Raw genomic sequence first — 22854 nt, forward strand, 5'->3', positions numbered from 1 at the left:
GCTGTTAAGACTGTAGAAAACCTAATTTTCTTTATCAAGTCTGGTTCCCCATAAATAGGATGGGGATTTTAATTCTTGCTACCTACGCGGTCTCACAGGGAGACTCCAAGGTTACACCACAAAATTGCCAACCGTTTACAGATGCTTTTCACCTTAGAATTCTCTGTAAAAAGAGGTATATGTCATTTTATCTTATGGATTGGAAAAGTCCCAGTTTTACCTGGATGCTATAGTTATGATTTTGTTCCTGATTCTGTCGGCCTATTTTCCAGAGAAAATGGAAGGTTTCTACAAATCTCTCATTCAGTGAATCGTGGGTTGAGATCTCAGTGTGTACATTTCAGCAGAGTGCAGATAAAGCACCTTAGCATAAGTGAGCCTTTCATTCACGTTGTCGTTCGCAAATCCTAATGGTGTGGATGTCATTTTCTTTTTCCAAAAATGTGCTAAGAAGAACCCAAGGTATCGAATATGAAGCCAAACATGACCAAATTTCATGGCACTCTCAGACATAGACAGACATCGAAACGTCTCCTTAATTAAGGCAGTGGCTCTGCTGGGGCCCACATTCCAGGATTCTCAGTAGAGAAAACATGTTTTCTTTATTGGGGAGTTTTATTAGCAGCAATGTTCCGGTATGTGGTTCAGGTTAATTAATGATGTAGCCACACTGGTGTCTTGCCGTGAGTTTTATTCTGGTAAGTAGAGTGCTAGAAAATCATATTGGCATATCCTGTTATGCCAAAAAAGAATGCTTAATTTGGACATTAAAATATATCTATGTGAGGCCTGTCAACATGGTAATTTAAGAAATCTTAATATGAATACTGCCTTAGACTGAGAATTCATTCACCTTAGCCGTAAGTAAAAGATGCAGTGGTTTCAGTGAATCTATGCTGTTCTAAAATATTTTGTTGGCTGAGATGATTGAGACCTCAAAGACCTAGACCACCCACAAGCTCTAGTGAAGTTGACCTTCGTTGTGTGAGATTTGTACCAAGAACTACCTTTTCCCGAGGAGAGTTTTTATTAATGTTAAATCAGAGTGGTGCTTTAAAACTTAATTTATGTTGTGCATATATGTAGCAACCTTCCTTGGAGGTTGAAACAACAAAGCAACTGGATTGGAAATTAGATTTTTCCCCCTTATGCTCCTAATGTAGTTCCTGTTCCACTGGGATGTCCCCTTTGCATGGGTTGATGATTCCTTTGAAACTATATGGAAATTGATTGAGACAGGAACAAAGGGGAGAAGGGATGGCAGTGATGATTCAAATTAGTGTCTCTTCTTCAGTGAGAGTCTGGTGTGCCTGAAAGTGCATGTCATCCCATATCAGCCGAGCTGCCTAAGGTTAAGTGAGGTGCCAGAGCTACTGGAATCCAAACTTCGGGGCCTCAGCACTTGATTCTGCCTTGTCAAGTTGCGTTGAATTGTTAATTTGAAACCCGCAGCATCCTAATGTAGTTCAGCACTGGGGCAAGCATAATATTACTCTTCTTTACACGATGCTGAACCTCCTCTTTCTCGCTCCCTGGTCTTTTCCCAGCCAACATGTGTGAGATTCTTATTGCCCAATATAACAAGCAAGAAAGGGAATGGCTTTGTGACTCTGGGAACGATGACAGGTTTAGTGAAAGGCATCTGCAATATAAATAGAGTCTACATTGCATTGTCAGTGGGTACACCATACACACTCATAAGAACCCTGTACAGATTATATTCAATATTTTCACCCTTAGCTCTTGCCTAGCTCAAATGCCATACCCTCGTAATTGGATTTTGGCTCGCTTCCAGGTTTAGTATTTGAGGGCTCTGTATCTGTGAAATAATGATCCTGAAATAAATAGCACCTCTCAGTAGAGATATCTTTTTATGTAAAATTCTTAAAGGAAATGGAGAGGAACGAACTGCTTCTGCGTTTAGGAATTTATGGAACAGTAAGCAGAATGGGCCCAAACAGGAATTTCGGGGGACCTCACCTGTGTAAGTGGAGCGTGGGACTGTTGAGGATGATTCTGAAAGCAAAAATCCTTGGCAACTGCTAGAATTAAGAGTATGAGGGGATGCTAATGTTGGGGACCAAATTGCTGTGACCCTCAAATACTTTGGAGACTAATGGCCAGAGTTGCCTTTCTTAAGAATGTCGTTTTAGGTGATAGAAATGTGAATAAATGGTATAAAGTGGGTTGAACCTCTTTAATCTATTCCCTCTGGATACCAGTTAATAAGCACCTTGCGTGGAGACTATGAAAGGTGTGGATTTTGTTCATCTGAGTGACACTACGAGCACATGATGCAATACAGACTGCTGAGAAGAAATGCCCTCTTTGCTTCCGTTGGAAATGGGCAGTTGTGAGCACCCAAGACTCTTTGTCTTGAGAAGAGGTTCCACTTACTCCTGCCTGATGAGTGTGAATCAGTGAGGGTCTTCTCAGTGCTACAACTTGAATGGAGAGGAAAGAGGATGGAGCCTTTTGACCTAATAGGATGGTCACTTTAGGAATAGAGTTCCTAGCTGTAGAGTCCAGCCCAAGTCTTCCCTAAAATTGCAGGATTGTTTAATGGCTTCAGTGATTTGTTTAATTCATTCAACTAAACCAAACCAAAAACCCATTGGCGTTGAGTTAGTTCCAACTCATAGCAACCTTGTATAAGGCAGAGTAGAACTGCGTCATAGGATTTCCAAGGCTTTGAATCTTTATGGAAGCAGACGGCCACATCTTTCACCTGTGGAGCAGTGGTGGGTTCAAACCACCAACCTTTCAGTTAGCAGCTGAGCACTTAATCACTGCTCCACCAGGGCTCCTCCTTCATTCAACTAGTATGTCTTAGATGCCTTTTCCAGGAACTGTGCTAGATGCTGCTGATTCATTGGTGCGTAAGACTAAATCCCTGCTCTCCTGGAACTCGTGTTCCAGTAGGAAAAGAAAGACAATAAACATACAGACAAATAAATGATTTAGATCTTTCCAGGACTTGGTAAGTAGTTAAAAAAGCAAATTAAATGAGGTAGTGTAATAGAGAATGAATGGTGTCTTTGAGCTAGTTTGTATAGGCAAGTCAAGAAAGAGTCTGAATAGGTGACAATTGAGCTGAGACATAATAGATTATAGGGAAGCAGGTATGCAACGACCTAGGGGGCCTGCATCCTTGGATATAAGGACGGCAGGTACTACAGCTCGAGAGAGGTTTGGGCTTAGTGTGTTTGGAGTCAGCAAGAAGGTTCTTGTGAGGAGTGGAGTGACTGAAGGGGCAAAGGTGGGGGTTGAGGACACCAAGGCAATGTAGGTAGTAGGGCCTGGTTTGCCACGGTAAGGAGTAAGAATGATGACAAGCCATTGAAAGATTATTAGCAGGATGTTGGAGCTGAAAGGGGTCTTTGAGAGTGCAGTTCACTCATTTTTCAAAAAAGAAAGTGAATTCCCTGCTCAACTTCAGTAGTTTAGTAGGGAGAAAAGGGCAGAGGAGAAAGGCAGAGGAGACAATGGTATTGAACCTGATTCACTGGCCAGGAGTCTTTTCACCAATAAAAAAGGAGAATTGAAAATACCATCTTGTCCACTTGTCTTTGTTGCTTCTCTTCATGGTGGTTTCTGAAGGCCAAAAGAGAGAAGAGGAAGTAACAGGAGGAAGAAAGACACTCTCTGGGGCCAGGACATGGCTTTTACTTCCAACGCAGGCGCACACTCTTGGGGCTGCCCTGTGGCCTTTATGAACCTGAATTTGCCTGTCGATGTGGAATACTTAATCTGTCCCAGACAGTAGCATTTTTTTTTCCCCACTCAAAAATGTTGAAGAGACAAGAGAATAAATATCTGTATTTAAATCTTAAAAAAGTGATTTTTCCTGTAAGAAATGTTGGTAACGAATGTATATACATTATTTCTGACTGTTCTTTTGGGGAAGAAGGAATAGTTTTTGGCTTTCATCATACGCTTTTCTGTCTTTACTCTTCTCTTATTATTTCATGGCATCATACAATTTCAGATTAGCAGACCTCTTAGAAGGCTAACCCCTTCACCTCACTTCACAGGTACGGAGACTGAGCCAAAGAGGTAAAAGTCACTCAGTTAGTTAGTCAGGGCTGATCTTCCTGGCTCTGGGCATCTGCTTACTTAACATTTATATCCAACAGATTTACTTTACATTGATATTTATTTAGTACTTTGAATTTTCCGTTTCCACGCCCTTAACAGATTTGTTTATTGTCTGTTTGGAACTGTAATGAAAATAACACTGGTTATGTAATAGCTACCACTTACATAGCATGTGTGTCAGACCCTGTTCTAAGCACTTAACATATATCAAGAGATTGAAGCTTTACAACACTTCTAGGTGGTAGGTACAACTATTGTCCCATTTTACAGATGAAGGAACTGAGACACAGGAGTATTGAGTAACTTGCCCAAATGCCCATGGTACAACCTGATTCTGAACCCAGGAAGTCTGGCCCTAGGGTTAATACTCTTAACCTTTTATTGTTCTACCTGTCAGCATGCACAGGGTCATTCCGTCTCCTTCACTGGGTGAGCTGCATAATGGCACACCCATGCAGTCACCTAAAATAGTTTGGGAAATTGATTCAAAGTACCTCAAATCAAGTAAAAATACAACCAGCCGGTGTCAGGAAAAGCAGCCTAGGGTTTCATTCCCGTATGTTTTTGGCTGCCATCTTACATGGTCTGAGGAAAACAAACATTCCTCTTAGTGCCCCCACATTTTCTTTAACATTCCACCATGAAAGTGCCTGAAAGTTCTCAGCTTTGAAAGTTACCCTCTGTGATCACCAGCTACTACTTTACATCTGCCATTGAGGGCTCTAGAGGGACTAAACCTGTTGTTCCTGGGAAATTTAAGAGGCATGTGGTATGTGAGTGGAGTGAGTATACATGTGTACGCGTGCAAAACTGTGTTTTGGAGGAAAAAAATTTTTTTAAAGTATATGCATTTTTATGGGTGTGTAAAAAAAAAAAATTTTTTTTTTTTTTTTAGGGGAAGGGTATATTTAGTTAATCCAGCTAAGTAGGACAAGACAATGTTTTAGGAGGAAGTCAAAGAAATGAGCTTGCTTAAAAAAAGAGAGAAAAAAATCCCTGTAGCCTGAGCCAGCCTGTGCAAGTGACTTGGGAGAGGAAGGGGAGATGATGTCATGGGTTCAGCATGTTCCCATCTTGGCCACTAAGTGCAAAGGGGCCTGGGGAGCTTGGGGAGGGTTGTGTGTGTATATGTGTGTGTGTGTGTGTGTGTGTGTGTGTGTGTGTGCGCGCGAAAAGTTAACAGGAGGGGCGGGGTAGGAGTAAGAAAAAAAAAAGAGCAGGCTGTAAAACAGGATTAATAACCCCTTGTCAGACCTTTCCCTGTTTCTGTGTTTTTCAGTAATTTGGGTTTGAATGAAGGCTCTCTAGCCCATTAATGTTTATTTATTTCTTTTGGCAAGACCCACTGGGGGAAGGGATGAAATCCGTGAGTTTAAATTTTTTGTTTTGTTTTTCCATTCTGGAAGAAGAGGCGAGTAATGTGAGTTTGGGTTTTCAATGAAAGCTTCCTCCCCCTCACCTCCCTTTATGAGGCAGGAGGCAAGACATGGCCAGCTGGTGCCTTGAACTGACACAGGTGCAGAGGCTGTGGGGGGTGGGGAGCCAAGAATAATTACAGGTTTCTGAAGCATCAAGCCCTGCCTGACACACGCGCTCGTGGAGAAAACTGCTCTTTATGGAAAATTAATGGTGAAGCTGAAGAAGCATCAGAGCCATTGTTGTTCTTGGGAAACAGTCACTCCATAGAAGTGAGGCCTCCTCTGAAGTCCTTGGGTTCATGAAAGGCTGGGAGAGAACACCCTCCTTCCTGAGTAGGGCCCAGTTGGCCCTGTCAAGGGCCATGATGGGTTTTTCCTTTAAGAGTGTCTCTTAATTTTTTCCTTCTTAAGCCTCACTTTCAGTCCATATCTCGGCCTTTGCTCCTACAGGTAATATGTGTAAGATTTTTTTTTTTTTAATTGACTAGTGAGGCATGAAGGCAGTGGTGGTTTAGTAGTAGAATTCTCGCCCTCCATGCAGGAGACTCGGGTTCGATTCCTGGCCAATGCACCTCATTTGCAGCCAGCACTCAACCGTCAGTGGAGGCTTATGTGTTGCTATTATGCTGAACAGGCTTCAGTGGAGCTTTCAGGCTAAGACAGACTAGGAAGAAGGGCCTAGAGATGTACTTCCAAAAATCAGCCAATGGAAACCCTCTGGATCACAATGGTCGCATCCACAATCCATCATGGGGATGGTGCAGGACCAGGCAGCATTTTGTTCCAGGTACATGGGGTTGCCATAAGTTGGATCAGTCAATGGCAACTAATGACACCGTTAAGGCATACATTGTGTTTTGTCCATGAAAGTGTAATGACTGAAGCAAGGACATCTAATAAAACGTATTTTCAAACTACCTATTAACAAATGAGATTTCCTCCAGTGTGTGTCAAACTAAATAGAGGTTTAGTTGGGAGTCAAGGTGATAGTGGATCCATGCCTCTTAATATGCTGCAACTATGCATGAGCAGTGGTGTCTCCTGACCACCCAGCATTTGAAATTTATAGTTCAGTGGATGGTAACAAGTGACTCTTCTTAAGGGCTCATAGAGGCAGCTGCAGGAAATATGGGTAGAGGCTAGATCTATAGACTTCAGATTAGTTTGTCCTAGAAAGTAACACTTGGGGAACCAACTTAGGAACGCCTCTCGGGTGCATAGGCCATCTTGTCCTTAGTGAACACTGTTAATTTTGAGGGTCATAGACAGTATGTGTGAGAAAAATGTATTTCCAAGTGGTCGGAAGTGTGGGGGACCCAGATGACTTCCTTCAGAAGAGCTTAAGACCTGCACCCCGATACCCAGCGGTACCCAGGTTACATGACTTTAAACTTGCTTTGACATTTAATTCAGATTTAAATTGCTTTCAGGATTTCTTTTATGAGTTAACAACTAAGGAATCTTTGGAAGATGAAAGAGTGTTGTTTGAGGCTGCTTTGCAACATGTGCTGGGAGAAAGTAATTTCAAAGACATCACCCTCTTCCCCAGGCCTTTAATCTCAGCTCCTTCCTCCCCCAGCTCTCAAAGGAAAAATATACAAACAAATATTTTCTTTGTATGTGGAAGATAGTTTAGAGAGAAGAAATGCTGGAGAGATTTTAATAGAAACTTCCCAACTTTAGAATTAAATTCATTTTCACAGCGTTGTCTCTCAGAATTTACAAATTACTAGAGGGAAATATTTAATTTGGTTTCAGCTCCAGCAACCAGTTGATGTGAGAAACAGTCTAAAGGAATGCGATCCTACATTGGTTACAGTACGTGGTTATTTTGTGGAGTTCAGCACTTCTGACAGTGATGTGCAGTAATATTGTACCTCTGGGGTATGCTATTGATGTGGGCATTTTTTTTTTTTAATAGCTAAAAAATGCAGTAAGAGATTTTCAATTATACTGTATACTTGTTTCCCCACATTTTGTAGGTGAAATTTATTCTCTCCTGACTTTGCACCCTAACATTTTCTGGTAATGCAAGTCAAGAAAAAGTGAGCATTTCCTTAAAATCTTAAGAATCCCTTTGTAGGTGTTATAGGGCTGATTCTTGATACAGACTCATAAAGTCCTCTCTGCCATGAGATAGGTTTAGTGTTACAATTCTCTTCCTCAAACCTATTTAAAAAAAACCCAGGAAGGTGGACAAGAAAGTTTAAGTGCTTGGCGTCTGAGGTTCTCCATGAGTTTACTGAGTTTATTAATCATAGTGCCTCTTTCACCTCCTCTACCCCCAGAGAAAAATGGTACCAGAACACTCGGGCCATGCTTTCTACTTCCTTTCCCGTCTTTCCACTCTGACGCAATTTTGAAAGACTAGAAACATGTCAGAGCCCTTACATTTTAGCATCCTGTAAGGGGGAAAAACCACAAAGTCCTCATACATATCAATCTTTGCAAAGTGTTTCGAGTTGGTTTCAGGAGCCTGAGGAATAATGCTTTTGCTAAAAAGTGTCAAGTGTAAGTATATCTAATAATGAGTTGGAAAAGAATGAGTATTTTAGAAGCCCTCTTAAAAAAGGGAAGCTCCGAATTACCCTACTTTCAGGAGCTTGTTTTGGGTCACTTTGAACTTTCCATTCTGGGATATGTGTGAAGATTTCAAAGCACAAAAAAGTAATTAAGCTTTGGGGCACTCCCAGGAGAAAGGTAAGGGATTCGTTTCCCTGTTTCCGTACTTCAGACTCTTTGGGGACTGTGGCACCATGGTTAATAGCATGTGACAAAACCACACATAACAAATGTCAGGAAGGGACTCCCATGGGCAGCTCAGTGCAGTTCACCTGTGTGTGCAATTACCTGTGAGTATTTTTTCTGGGAACCAAAGTTCACTCTTTCCTTACCAGAGCCATCATCATCATCAGGTCAAGAGCTGATCCCAGAAGCAGTATGACTTTGCATGTTTCCATGCCTAGGTGACACAAACGTTAAGTGCTGGACTACTAGCCAAAAGTCACTGGTTTGAACCCATCTAGGGGTGCCTTGGAAGAAAGACTGGGTGACCTACTTCCTAAAGGTCACAGCCTTGAAAACTCTATGGAACAGTTCTGCTCTGCAGATATAGGGTTGTCATGAGTCGGAATCAATTCGATGGAAACTAACAACAACAACAATGATGTACCCAAAAAACCTAGTGCCGTCGAGTCGATTCCCTATATGATGTAAACAGCTGTATTTCCCCATATTTTTTCATCTACCTTCTTTCCCCAATTTGTTGAATCACTTTCTTTGTACTTTTAACTCTTGGCTGTCTTAGGTGAAACAGATGGAACTATTGGGCTAAAGGACCCAAAAATGACTGATAACTGAATATAAACGTAGGTAGTAGTGGGTGACCTTTTATTTCTTTGGCTGTATATTATTCCAGAAGTTCAGTTGCAAAATGCAATTCTTTTGATTATATTAGACTAACCTGGTTTGATAAACATGAGTCCAAAGACTCCAATTAATTACTCATAATGGCATGGTTACTGAGTGGTGGCAAAAATATTGGATCCATGGCTTTGTCTTATGTCCACAAGACACAGAAATAAAAGCTCGAACTTTTTACATCCTAAACACTTGGCTTGTAAAGGAGCCTGTCCTAGAGTGTGCCCCAAGTATAGTGTGGCGATGGGTGAGGGTTGTAAACTGACTGTAGCTCATTTTTTTTTCTCAGAAAGTCCTAAATCTTGCAACTCTACACCACTTCAGACACCTAGACATCTTTTGCCCTCTAGACGATAGAGATTGAGGTTTAGCTCCAAATGATTAATTTTACTATTTGAGAACCCAGATGGTACAAGAAATATGAGCATTGGTTTTAAGATCAAAATCTGAATAAGCCAGACAACCTCCAGTCTATTGACTCTTGGAAGAATTTTGCAGATACTGTTTAATTGTCTAGGCTTGAGGAGGGGTATCTGTCAGCACTTGGCAGTCAGCATATTTACTTTACTTCACTTTTTCTAGACCAGGCTTCCTGAAAAAAAAAACAAAAACCAAACCCAGTGCCGTCGGGTCGATTCCGACTCATAGCGACCCTATAGGACAGAGTAGAACTGCCCCATAGAGTTTCCAAGGAGCACCTGGAGGGTTTGAACTGCCAACCCTTTGGTTAGCAGCCGTAGCACTTAACCACTGTGCCACCAGGGTTTCCCAGGCTTCCTGAAGGGTATAGATTTTCCTAAAAGATATAGATTTTATGTTGACCTTTGAATGAAAGAATGACTAGTGAGAGGGAGGGCGAAAGATTGCTTCAAGTGTATGGGCATGAGGCAAAATGAAGAAAGGAAACATATGTAAAGGAAACCCTTTAGTGAACTGTCAAATTTGTAGGGGAAATGGCCAAAGTGACTCTAAATGTTTGTAATCCAAACAGTAAATTTTGTGTAATTTATAATGAGATGACATGTTGAATGAAAGCCGTTTGGTAACCTTGGCACCATCATGCCCATCTATGACCAAATTTCTTACTTTTTTCTTTATCCTGTGAAAATAATGACCTCTTGCCAGCAAGAGGGAGATTTTGGTAAACTTAATTTGTGCTGCAAGGCTTGAATTATCACAGAAATAGTAGCCATGGCAGTAAGAGTTTTGAGTTTTTTTCTTTTTTAACCAGGGTCTTAGGTTATCACTTTTAATAAGTGCATTTCAACAAGTAATAAGACCATGGAAAGGATGGAGAGAGTATTAAAAAAAAAAGATTTCAGGGTGATCAGTTCAAAACTAAATTCAGGTGATATTTCTTAGGAAACTAGGAGAAGAAAAAACCAGGCATTTCAAAGTTGAACTATCAGAAAGTCTTCACAAAGCTCATTTGTGACTCATAAATATAGAAGAAAATCACTTTGCACCTGGGAACATTTCCTTTCTATTGCTGTCTGTAATGGATTTTTGAAAGAGTGGGTTTGATCCAATGGCTGAAGCTTTAAGTTGTATTGTTAAGTGGGTCAAGGGAAGCCTTGGATCTCTAAGGTGAAGTACCAGACAGCCATAATTTCTATAGTTAAGTTGACATCTGACTCAGATTTGGAGTTTACTGGCTAGAGTGTCACTGGAGCAAAGTAAATCTCTGGTTCTGGTGGAACAGACAAACATTTGAATTCTATATCAAATTCACAATCTAGAGACACCCCTAGTTTACTGATGGATGGTGTTCTTCCTTCTTTATTTTTGAAATAATTTTAGACTTACAGAAAAGTTGCAAAAATAGCATACAGAGTTTCCAAATAAGCGTTGCACAGTTTTCCCTAATGTTACATAAACATAAGTACAATTGCCAGGACCAGGGAATCATCATTGATATCATACCATTGAATTTTATAATTTTTCCTACCAATGTTCTTTGTCTGGTCCAAGATCCAGGGCAGGATCTATTGCATTTAGTTTTCTGATGTCCTTTGTCTTCTGCAATCTATGACAGCTTCTCAATCTTTATTTTACATAACCTAGACACTTTTAAAGAATACTAGCCAGTTATTTTGTAGATTGGCCCTCAATCTGGATATCTCTGATATTTCCTCAGGATTAGATTGAGGTTATACATTTCTAGCAGAAATTCCATGGAATAATTTTCAGCATATCACATCAGGAGGTACATGATATCATTATGTCTTATTACTGGTGATGTTAACTTTGATTGCATGGTTAAGGTGGTATCTGCCAGGTTTCTTCGCTGAAAGGTTATTATTGTTGTCTTTGTAGATAATAAATATCTTGTAGGGGAGATACTTTGAGACTATGCAAATATCTTATGCCTCATCATACTTTATCTACTAATTTTAGCATCTATTGGTGACTCTTGCCTGCACTTACTATTACTTTGTTCTTTGCCTATTGGTGATTTTCTATTTCTATCATTTCTTCTATATTTATTAATTGTAATTTTACTGTAAGGAAGCTGACCCTTCTCCATTTATTTATTCAGTTATTTAATTATGTCAATATGTATCCATAGATATTTCTTTTATTCTGTGGGTTAGAATTCATTTTTTGTGGCTCAGATTGCTCAGATGTGGCCATTGAAAGCTCTGTCAAGTGAGACTTTTCAACATAACCCCATCACTTTATGAGTACTTTCTTATCTTTTAGCACCACAAGATATTTCAAGCTCGTCTTTTATTTTCTTTGCTGCAGCCCTTGAATCAACTATTTTTTTTTATGAGCCTTGGTCCCTTTATTGGATAATGGTATTTAGAAACCAAGATCTGTGTGCTAGGCGTGCTCATTGCTATTGTGGTGTCTTTGCTTGTAAGCCCTCTCAGTGAACAGAGCTAGAAAATATATGTATATATATTCAGAGACTTACACAAACAATTATTTTTATCTCTCTCTCTCTGTGTATTAAAATCCATGAATAAATACAAATACCTCAAATTCCAATTAAACATTGTGGGCATTTCTTAAGGTAGTTCTTGTAATCTCTTTTTCTTTTTTTTTAAACATTGGAGATAAGCTTTCTCTTTGGGTTGGACGTAATCCAATATTAAAGTCTCATATTCTCCTAGGATTCAAACCAAGGCATACGGGGTAGGTTATTTTTTTAATCCCTCCAGAAGAACACTTCAGCTCCTCAGAACTCTGAATATGAAAAGATTTGAGCCTCTTGACAATCAACCAGTTTCTTCTTGTTGTTGCTAGGTGCCATTGAGTTGGTTTTGACTCACAGCGATCCTATGTACAACAGCAAGAAACACACCCAGTCTTGTGCCAGTCTCACAATGGCTATGCTTGAGCCCATTGTTGCAGCCACTGTGTCAATCCATCTTGTTGAGGGTCTTCCTCTTTTTTGCTGACCCTCTGCTTTACCAGCTGTGATGTCTTTCTCCAGGGACTGGTCCCTCCTAATAATGTGTCCAAAGTTTGTGAGAGGAAGTCTCACCATCCTTGCTTCCAATAAGCATTCTGGCTGTTCTTCTAAGACAGATTTGGTCATTCTTCTGGTAGTCTATGGTATATTCAATATTCTTTGCTAGCACCATAATTCAAAGGCATCAGTTTTCCTTCTTTCTTATTCATTGGCCAGCTTTTGCATACATATGAGGCAATTGAAAATGCCATGACTTGAGTCAGGAACACCTTAGTTCTCAAAGTGACATCTTTGCTTTTGAACACTTTAAAGAGGTCTTTTGCAGCAGATTGGCTCAATGCAATACGTTGTTTGATTTCTTGACTGCTGCTTCAATAAGCATTGATTGCAGATCCAAGTAAAATGAAATTCTTGACAACTAAGATAGTTTCTCCATTTATATGATGGTGATTATTGGTCCAGTTGTGGAGATTTTTGTTTTCTTTATGTTGAGGTGCAATCTGTACCGAAGGCTGTGGTCTTTGGTCATCAGCAAGTGCTTGAGTCCTCTTCATTTTCTGCAAGCAATGTTGTGTCATCTGTGTGTTGCAGGTTGTTAATGAGTCTTCCTCCAATCCTGGTGCCACATTCTTCTTCACATAGTTCAGCTTCTTGGATTATTTTTGAGCACACAGATTGAATAAGTATGGTGAAAGGATACAATCCTGACGCACACCTTTCCTAACTTGAAACCATGCAGTATCCCCTTGTTCTGTTTGAATGACTGCTTCTTGGTCTCTGTACAGGTTCTGCATGAGCACAGTTAAGTGTTCTGGAATTCCCATTCTCCACAATGTTATCCGTAATTTGTTATGATCCACACAGTTGAATGCCTTTGCATAGTCAGTATAGCCAAAACAGGTAAACATCTTTCTGGTGTTCTCTGCTTTCAGCCAAGGTCCATCTGACATCTGCAATGATATCCCTCATTCCACCAATTTCTTAGTGACTGTCTTAGTTATCTAGTGCTGCTATAGCAGAAACATCACAAGTGGATGGCTTCAACAAAGAGAAATTTATTTTCTTAAAGACCAGTAAGCTAGATGTCTGAATTCAGGGCGCCAGCTCCAGGAAAAGGCTTTCTCTCTCAGTCTGCTTTGGAGGAAAGTCCTTGTGATGCGTCTTCCCTTGGTCCGGGGGCATCTCAGCACAAGAACCTTAGGTCCAAAGGACACATCCTGCTCCTGGCACTGCTTTCTTGGTGCTATGAGGTCCCCTCTCTGCTCACTTCCCTTTCCTTTTCATCTCTTGAGAGATAAAAGGTGGTGCAGGCCACACCCCAGGGAAACTCCCTTTACATTGGATCAGGGATGTGACTTGGGTAAAGGTGTTACAATCCCACCCTAATCCTCCTTAACATAAAATTACATTCACAAAATAGAGGACAACCACACAATACTGGGAATCATGGCCCTGCTAAATAGATACACACGTTTTTGGGGGGACATAACTGAATCCATGACATTGACTTTCAAATGTTTGAGCTGGAAAGTATGTAAGAAGGCATGATACACCAAAACTCTATCCATAGTCAGTGGAGCCTGGGTGTGAGAAAGAGCCCTTGTATGTGAAGCAGGGAGCTATCTCAAGGACATCATATAACCTGTGATTCAGCTGATTTTTTACTGGACTATACCTGCTTCTCAAAGATCTGGCTCTACTCTTGGGCAAAGCCTGGGAAACCTTACAATTGTCTTTCTGAAGACATGTATTGATGGTCATTTCTAAGGTTGCCAGCCTCAGCACAGTCCAGAATAGGGTGTCAGCAGATGGTTTTGAAGAGTAGAGGAAATGGAATGATGGAAGTAATATAGTATAAAGTTGATTTTATTTTTGTTTGACAAACATTATGTACCTGTTAGGGGGCCAGGCACTGTGCTTGGTCGGTGACAGTTTAAAAAGGAAAGGGGAGATTTTTTTTTCCAGGAGTAGAATCTGTTTGTTTTGTTTTAATATTTTATTGTATTTTCGGTCAAGGTATACACAGAAAAACAGATTCTCATTCAACAATTTCTACACATATTGTTCAGTGATACTGGTTACATTGTTCACATTGTATCAACAGTCTGGTTATTTCCACTCTAGTTTTTCCATTCCAGTTAACCTAGTCTCACAGCCCCCAACCTTTTCATCTATGCTTTAGAGTATTTGTTGACCATTTGGTCTTATATGGATGATTTTTTAAAAGAGCATGATACTCAAGGGTGATATTCATTACTTTATGGGCTAACCTGCTACTTAGTTGAAAGGTGACTTGAGGGGTTAGTTATGCTTTATGGCTTAAAGAACATCTCAGGGTAATAGGCTCAGGGATTCCTCCTGACTCAGTGGGCTGGAGTAGAATCTTATAGCTTAGAGGTGAACTGACTGGTGCTAATACTGAAGGTCTCAATACTGGAGAGAAGTAAATGATAATTTCTCGCAGTCAGGTGGAAAAGGGAAGGGAACAATTTTGAGGTGTGGAGTTCATAAAAAGGGTGAGGATAGTGCAAATTTCTGGAAACTGAGAAGGTGGTAGCATTGGTTTCTAATATAAAGTGGTAGGAAGCTACTGAGCCAGAGCTATTAGTCAATAAGTAAAACAGAATCAAAACTTACTTTTTTCCAATAAGCTTTCACTGATTAATGCCATGTGTTATAGAGGATAAAATTCATTGTCTGCTCATTCCCTAAGAACTTAACAACACACTTTATGTTTATTTTGTATCATGTTGTTTCATAAATCCATATCATTTTTAGCTTACGATCGTTCATTCTCCTACTACCTTACATGGATCTGTTACCAAATCTCCTTCTAACACATATGCGGCCTTGCATCTTCCTGGGAACACAGTAGTTGAATGAACACTTGTGATAAGAGTGTTGAATGAAATCAACAGTGAGGACCAAAGCTGATTCATAGTTAAAATCTGGTTTTCTCATTCAGTAATGCAGAGTTTACCAGAAGGCTGCTTAAAAACCAATCTTTTGAAATGTCACCAAAATAAAACCCTTGACAGATACAACCCAACTAGGTATAGCATTAAAACATATTCTTAACAGAATAAAAGTCTAGAATCAGAACATTGGTTGAAAACATAGAAGCTTTATGGAGGCAGTAAATTAGGAGCTAGTCGGATTTTAAATTTGCCATCAGTGTTTCTTTGTTGAAGCCCAGAATATAGAGCAAATTGAGCTGATGGTGTAAGTTAGCACCATAGTTTTATACAAGATTATGAATAGTAGGATTTTTAAATGAGGAGAGCTTTTAGGATAAAAAAATTCTTAAATATCTACTTTTGTCACAAAAGCACTCCCTCCATCTTGCAAAGACTTCTGAACACCATGGATAAAGATGTGTTGAAACTGCCGAGTTGTTTTCTATTTCTTTACAAGGTGAACACTTTATGTTGAGCGATATCGACTTCCATGTTTGCCAGGTCAAATGTCTTTGTTTGAACTTATTATCTTGTAGTCAGAGACCTAAACCATTGTAATGGGATTCATGCCCTTTGCCACAAAATACGTAGCAATTGCATTTTTAATATTTAATAACTTGCTGCAATCAACAGAGGTTATGCCTTATGCGTAAAACGTTTTGAAAGAAGCATTCTTTAGAACAATATCCATTCCTGCTGGTTAAGGAAACTGTATTCCAGACAGGCCATTGTGGCTGAGGTCACCTCTTAGTTTGGGTGGACATGGTTTGTCCTTCAGAGAAAATTGGGAATTGACTTATTTTTGTAACTTCTTCAGGTCTATTTTGAGAGATGAAGTTGGCTTATGGGTTGTCTTGTCTTGGTATGAAAACCTTGTCTGCTTCTGTTCGCTTCTTGCTTAGGGATGCTAGGAGAATCTTACCCACTGAATTGTAGAGCAGGAGATCATCATTTCATTATTTAATATTCCCTGAGATCTTGACGATGTGAGATACTTTTTCTGGGCCTCTAGTCACCCTCAGTTATAGTGGTTGAAATAGTTGCCATTAAGTCGGCTCCGACTCACGGCGACCTTATATTTACCATAACAAAATGTTGCCTAGACCTGCGCCATCTTCATGATTGTTGGCATGTTTGAGTTTGTTGTTGTGGCTCTGTGTCAGTCCATCTCATTGAGGGTTTCCCTTGTTTTCATTGGACTCTACTTTACCATGAAGTCATATGATGTAACTTTTATCAGCCCTCCAGAAGTATTTAGAGAGTAAACAACAAGGTCAGACCTTCTCAACAAGAGACTTTTCAGGTACTGGTCTTTTCTTCCTGTTGACATGTGGCCTCATGGTGTGCTTTGCCTCTGATAGCTGTTTCTCTCCCTCCCTCCTCCCCCTCTGCAGACATGCCTTGAATTGGAACGCTACCTACAGACAGAGCCCAGGAGGATCTCAGAGACCTTTGGTGAGGACTTGGACTGTTTCCTCCACCCTTCTCCGCCCCCGTGCATTGAGGAAAGCTTCCGGCGCTTAGACCCCCTGCTGCTGCCTGTGGAAGCGACCATCTGCGAGAAGAGCTCGGCAGTGGACATTTTGCTCTCTCGGGACAAGTTGCTATCTGAGACCTGCCTCAGCCTTCAGCCAACCAGCTCTTCTCTAGACAGCTACACAGCCGTCAACCAGGCCCAGCTCAACGCAGTGACCTCATTAACGCCCCCATCATCCCCTGAGCTTAGCCGCCATCTGGTCAAAACCTCACAGACTCTCTCAGCCGTGGATGGCACAGTGACGTTGAAACTGGTGGCCAAGAAGGCTGCACTCAGCTCAGTAAAGGTGGGAGGGGTGGCAACAGCAGCAGCAGCCGTGGCGGCAGCTGGGACAGTTAAGAGTGGACAGAGCGACAGTGAGCAAGGAGGGGTAGGGGCTGAGGCATGCCCCGAAAACAAGAAGAGGGTTCACCGCTGTCAGTTTAACGGGTGCCGGAAAGTTTATACAAAAAGCTCCCACTTAAAGGCCCACCAGAGGACTCACACAGGTAGTGGTACAAGTTGGCCGCACGTGGTTTCTTCTTTTTCCTCCTTTAGTTTCTCTTTGTTCTGAGAAGTGGCGTCCATGTTGACTAGAATGTGATAGTCAGGAGGGTCTGGGTGGGGACGTAGAATGATCCCAGGTTACCTTAAGATCTCAAGATGTTCTGTGCTCAGGGCATGGGTTTGTCACTTGCTGGCTATAAGATACCTTCAAAGGCAATGCCAATCACAGCTTAGAATCATACCGTTCTGTGGATATCTGAAGGGGGGCTCTGGTAGTGTGAGTCACTGCCGTACGTGACACATAGACTTGTCACTTTCCTGACACTGTCGTTGTTTTAAGAATGTAGTTCTTCAGTTTTGATCAACACTGGAATCTGAGAGTGTACATTTGAAAGACTTAATGGTTAAACAAGGTATCTAGGGCGTCCCTGTTCACTCTTTTCCCAGCATCCCTGATTTTGCATCAAAGTCACCAACAGCAGGAGGGTTTCAGAGTTCATTAGATGTGATCATTCTATAATTAATTGGCATCTCCTCTTCTGCATTGTTCTCTGGCGCGTGCTTTATGGAGAGATGGCAGAATTGCTTTTTAATGAGCTTGTTACTGAGAAGTTGCTAAAGTGATTACATTGCTATGTGTGTGGTAAGGGTGGGTAGGGGAGGCATGGGGACTGTATATTTTACTCAAGACTTCTGTGGGGCCTCCAAGGAATCATATTGATCTTTTGAGCAACGTGATAATTTGGAAGAGTGGGGTTAACACAGGAAAGAGGGAGATTGGCATTTTCCTTGAAACCGGTCTTTGTTCTCTGACTTGAGGTTGAAGCATAGCAATGGCGTCTCCTCTTGGTGCTAGCATACTTGTAGCAATTACCATTATTGGTCATGTTACATGAGTCCCCAACAGTGCATTACCTGTATTATTATTATTATTATTTTTTGTATTCTGCTTGCATACTGCAAGCTGAATAGGGAAAAGCCCAAAAGATATAAGTAGCCCACTAAGAGCATTCTCAAAGAGAAAAGGGTGATTGCATATGAGCAAGGAGAAGTGTCTGGTGAGTGTTCATTTCTGGACTCACTGCATGTCTTGGTGGTGTTCTGTGGTGTGGCTGGAAATCAGGAAAACCTGGGTTCTAGGTCCCTGGGTGGCGCAAACAATTAAGTGCTCAACTACTAATCTAAAGGTTGGCAGTTCAAAACCACCCAATAAAGCTATAGAAGAAAGCCCTGGCGATCTGCTTCCATAAAGATTACAGCCAAGAAAACCCCATGAGACAGTTCTACTCTGTAATGCATGGGGTCACCATGAGTTGGGATCAACTCAATGGCAATGGGTTTGGTTTAGTTCTACTCTACCACTAACTAGCTCTGTGACCTGGAATACATCCCTTTACTCGCTGGGCTTCATTTTCCACATCTGTCAAACAGTCTGGCTCTGAAGACTCCTTTCAGCTCTTATGTTCTGGAGGTCCATGAAATGCCTTTGTGTGGTACAGAAGAATATTCCCAAAGTAAGAGTGAATAATATACAAAAAAAAAAAAAAAAAATGACTATTTTGAACCTTAGTTATTCCCATGGGAGGAAAAGACCTGACGTTGCTTCCTTGCCAGCACAGGACTTTGGCATGCACTCCTCTATTCTGAACTTAATTTCCTGTGTGGCTCTTGGTTGCTCCATGGATATTCTCCTAATATCAACTTTTCACTCCATTGCTCAGGTGCAGAGTCCTGCTCATGGTTTCCTATCAGACGTGGTTTGACTTATCTACTCCACATACACCAAGGCTAATGCTTCCTGCTCTTCTCAGCTCTTTCCTCTATGATAATGTCCTGGAAAAAAAAAAAAAGAAAGTTTTTTTTTTTTTAAATAATACTGCCTTTCTAAAGTCAATGAGTAATGACAAGACATTGCAGTGCTCCCAGATTTCAGTGCGAGGCTGATCTCCTGTTCCCCTGAAGAAACCAGGGAAAGTTGAATAAGGCAAGCATGTTGAGCTGTGTTTGGGGTGTGGGATTCATGATTACGGACACGTTTCTGAATTATTAACACTAAGACAGGCTATGTGCTGCTCAGTATAGAGACTGGACAGTCCTGGGAATGCAGAGATTTTTTTTAGGGAATCCAGAGCATTTTCTTCTTCTTCTTTTTTTTTCCCTATCCTTTTTTTCCCAACAGAGATGTCAGAAGGGCAACTGTCGTGATTGATGCATTATTTGGTGCTTTGTTTTTTGACCGTTGTCTACCCGAGTGATTACCAAGGCGGAGCTCATTACATTATCCAGCACCTGCAACCACTTGCCTTATGGCAGACTGAAGTGAAAAGATTCCTCCCCTTGGGGAATTTACTCTAGAAGGCACCGTGCATGATTAGAAAGGCAGCATTATAGAGTGGTTAAGAGCAGGGCTTTGGAGTTAGATGGACTTGAGTTTGAGTTCAGGCTCTACAATTTACTGGATTTATGACCTGGATAAATTACTTATCTTCCCCGAGTCTGTTTCCTCATTTGTAAAACAGATAATTGTGCCTACCTCTCAGATTGTTCGAAGATTAAATGAGAAAATGCATGTAAAGTACTTGCTAGATAGTAAAACCGAACCCAACCCAACCCATTGCCTTCGAGTTGATTCCGACTCATAGCGACCCTGTTGGACAGAGTAGAACTGCCCCATAGAGGTCCCAAGGAACGTCTGGTGGATTCGAACTGCCGTCTTTTTGGTTAGCAGCCGTAGCTCTTAACCACTATGCCACCAGGGTTTCCTTGCAGATAGTAAGAGCCCATTAAAGACAGTAGTAGGGCTGGTTTTAGTTGTTGCAGTTGTTGCTATCGTTGCTAATGATTAGTGATGCTGAGTGAAAGAAAAAAAAGTTTTATGTAAACTAGAAACAAGCCAGTAAACCAAAGTTAAAGATGACCGAAAAGCAAGAAGCTCCCTGCCCCCAGAAATGTTTGATTGACGGGCATATGATGCTCATGGGCATTAGTTGTGGAGGTTGACTGGAAACTGGACATGCGTGCATTGGCTTATTGAGGCTGGCAGTGATGTAGAGTGTTGCTTTCTGGAGAGAACAGTGGAAGCCATTGCTTTGCATCCTCCCCAAACATTTTGCCTATAAAACCTTGCTCAGGCACAAGAATGGAAGGAAAAATAGGTGCTGTGAGACAGAGAAACAGACAGGAGAGAGGCAGCAATGGGGATGAAGGATGGGGAGAGGGAATATGAATTAATTTGGATTAAATGAATGAGAATCGGAGTATTTATTTGGAATTGGTGTGAATGGGGCACATGGGGAACTGAAAACAAAGGTGATAATTTATGTGGTGCGGATGAACTAAGAATAATGAAAAAAGCATGAAGGATGGAATCAAATTAAGTGCAAACATAAAGGAAATGGACTAGTAAAAGCTTGAGGGCAAAGGTATATGGCGAAGGGAATTCTGGTTGGAAGAGTCTGCTGATACAAGCAAGAGAAATGGAGAGAGCTGATAACCAAATGTTGAAATGAAGTTAAAAAAAAAAAAAGAAAGAAAGGATAAATTGGCTCTGGTTGGATTCAGGCAAGCTATTTTAACACAGGGCTCACTTTTTCAGTGGAAATATTTCCTTGTCTTTCAGTTAGGGAAATGTTGTGGGACAGAAAAAAAGAAAAAGAAAACCATCCCAGAGGAAGAGGAGAAATGTTGGCGTTTTGTTTTTCAGAGGAGTTGTATATATACTATATCTATTCTAAAGGTGCCCCAGTGGTGCAGTGGTTAAAATATTCATTCATCTGCTAACCGAAAGGTCTGCAGTTCGAGCCCACCAGCTGCTCTGCCAGAAAAAGATGTGGCAGTCTGCTTCTGTAAAGATTTACAGCCTTGGAAACCCTACGGGGCAGTTCTCCTCTATCCTGTAGGGTAGCTATTAGTTGGAATCGACTCAACAGCAATGTTTTTTTTTTTTTTTTTTTAATATCTATTCTAAATGGTAATATAGTGAAAAGGAGACACAGTTGCGAAAACAAAATAAAATGATATGAAATGCATAGGTCTCCCACCTTCTATGTGTAAAGAGAAGCCTGTGGCGCTGGCAACATGGATTTGCTTGCATCGAGGAATTTTAAACATGTTATTCATTTAGTCATTACATAGATAGAATTTACTGAGCTGGAAAAGATGTGCATTTTTTCCCCCCTGTGGCTGTTTCTTGAGGATGCTGAATCCTTCAAACTTTTTGTCCTGGAGGATGTTTGGCAATAAGGTGTTATTTTTGTTTGTTTATTTTTTGTTTTTCGAGATAGCAGTTGTTGAAGTTGGTAACTAGGGCACAAATCTGGGTTGCCCAAGGAGGTGAAGTTAGGGTTGGGGGAACCAGGCTGGGGACAGAAGAAGATGCGGCAAGAAAACAGACAAAGGGACTGTTATTAAGTAGCAGGATCTTAGTGAAAGGAAGTGTGTGAAAACGGACATATGGCTTACTCATCAGCAAGAGCACTTAGTGCTGGCATGAGCATAAAAATGTCTTTTAGCAGCCAAGCCATTACAGGCCTTTCTCCCCACTATGTTTTCTGGTCTTTGTGTAATATATTTTGTCTTCTTTCTCAATATTTCAACCATGATGATCATAGTTTTATTCATCTTCTTGGAGTCAGCTAAGTCACCTTTACATTGGTGAAGGGAAACCTTCGCTTCCAGTTTTTAAAAAGTCATTTTATTCCTATTTTCAGCAAAAATCAATTTGTTAAACTGTTGTTTTTATGCAAAAAGAGAAAGCAAAGACTTATTTTGCACATTTCTCCTTGTTCACTTCTGAGAAGAAAGACAAGCCTGTGCTTTAAACAGTGCTTCGTGTTATGAAGGGAGCAGACTTTTCTAATTAAGAAATCCATATCAAAGCATGCCCACAATTATCCTATTATGAGCAGTCATGTTGGTAAAGTCAGGATGAAGGTCAGCAATTCAGCCTCTGGTTGTTGGGCACATGGCTGGAGATGTGAAAAAACCATGTTCTCTCATGTGCTGTTGGGAGGGCTCTCTCCGTAGACTGGGGTTGCTTTGGCCTAATACATGGTGGTGATAAGAACATTCTAGATTTCACATTGAAATATATAAAGGGATGCTTTTCAGGTGGAAAGGTAAAACAAGTATGTGATGTACCCTAATATTTTGCATTTACCTTAGGGAGTCTTTTTGAAGTAAAGGAGTTCCTGGGTGTCGCACATGGTGAAGTGCTGGGCTACTAACCAAAAGTTTAGTGGTTCAAACCCACCCAGTGATGCTTCGAAAGTAAGGCCTAGCAGCCTGCTTCCGAAAAGGTCACAGCCTCGAAAACCCTATGGATCAGTTCTATTCTGCACCCATGGGGTTGCCATGAGCCTGAATCGACTCAACAGTTGCAACTAACAGCAACAACAACATTGAATAAGAAGCGGCCCGATCTCTAAGTTTAATCAGGATTTAGGAGAAGAGTTTCTCTTCAAATGAAAACATGACTAAAAATATCACAAATAAAAAGGCAGGTATCGTGTTTAAGAG

At 40.9% G+C, this 22854-nt stretch overlaps 1 protein-coding gene across 4 annotated transcripts in view; it reads left to right on the forward strand.

Moving 5' to 3' along the window:
• KLF7 (KLF transcription factor 7) overlaps positions 1 to 22854 on the forward strand; it is a 105816-nt gene that overhangs the window by 29935 nt on the left and 53027 nt on the right. For 2 of the 4 annotated variants that reach the window (XM_064286763.1, XM_064286762.1), the window contains exon 2: positions 16709 to 17342. In XM_064286763.1, coding sequence (XP_064142833.1) covers positions 16709 to 17342 — 634 coding nt within the window. The remainder of the gene's footprint in view (positions 1 to 16708; positions 17343 to 22854) is intronic. The other 2 variants (XM_003406106.4, XM_010602299.3) reach the window with 2 other exon arrangements.

This window comes from Loxodonta africana, chromosome 6 (assembly GCF_030014295.1).
Source record: "Loxodonta africana isolate mLoxAfr1 chromosome 6, mLoxAfr1.hap2, whole genome shotgun sequence".
NCBI classification, from domain to species: Eukaryota; Metazoa; Chordata; class Mammalia; order Proboscidea; family Elephantidae; genus Loxodonta; species Loxodonta africana.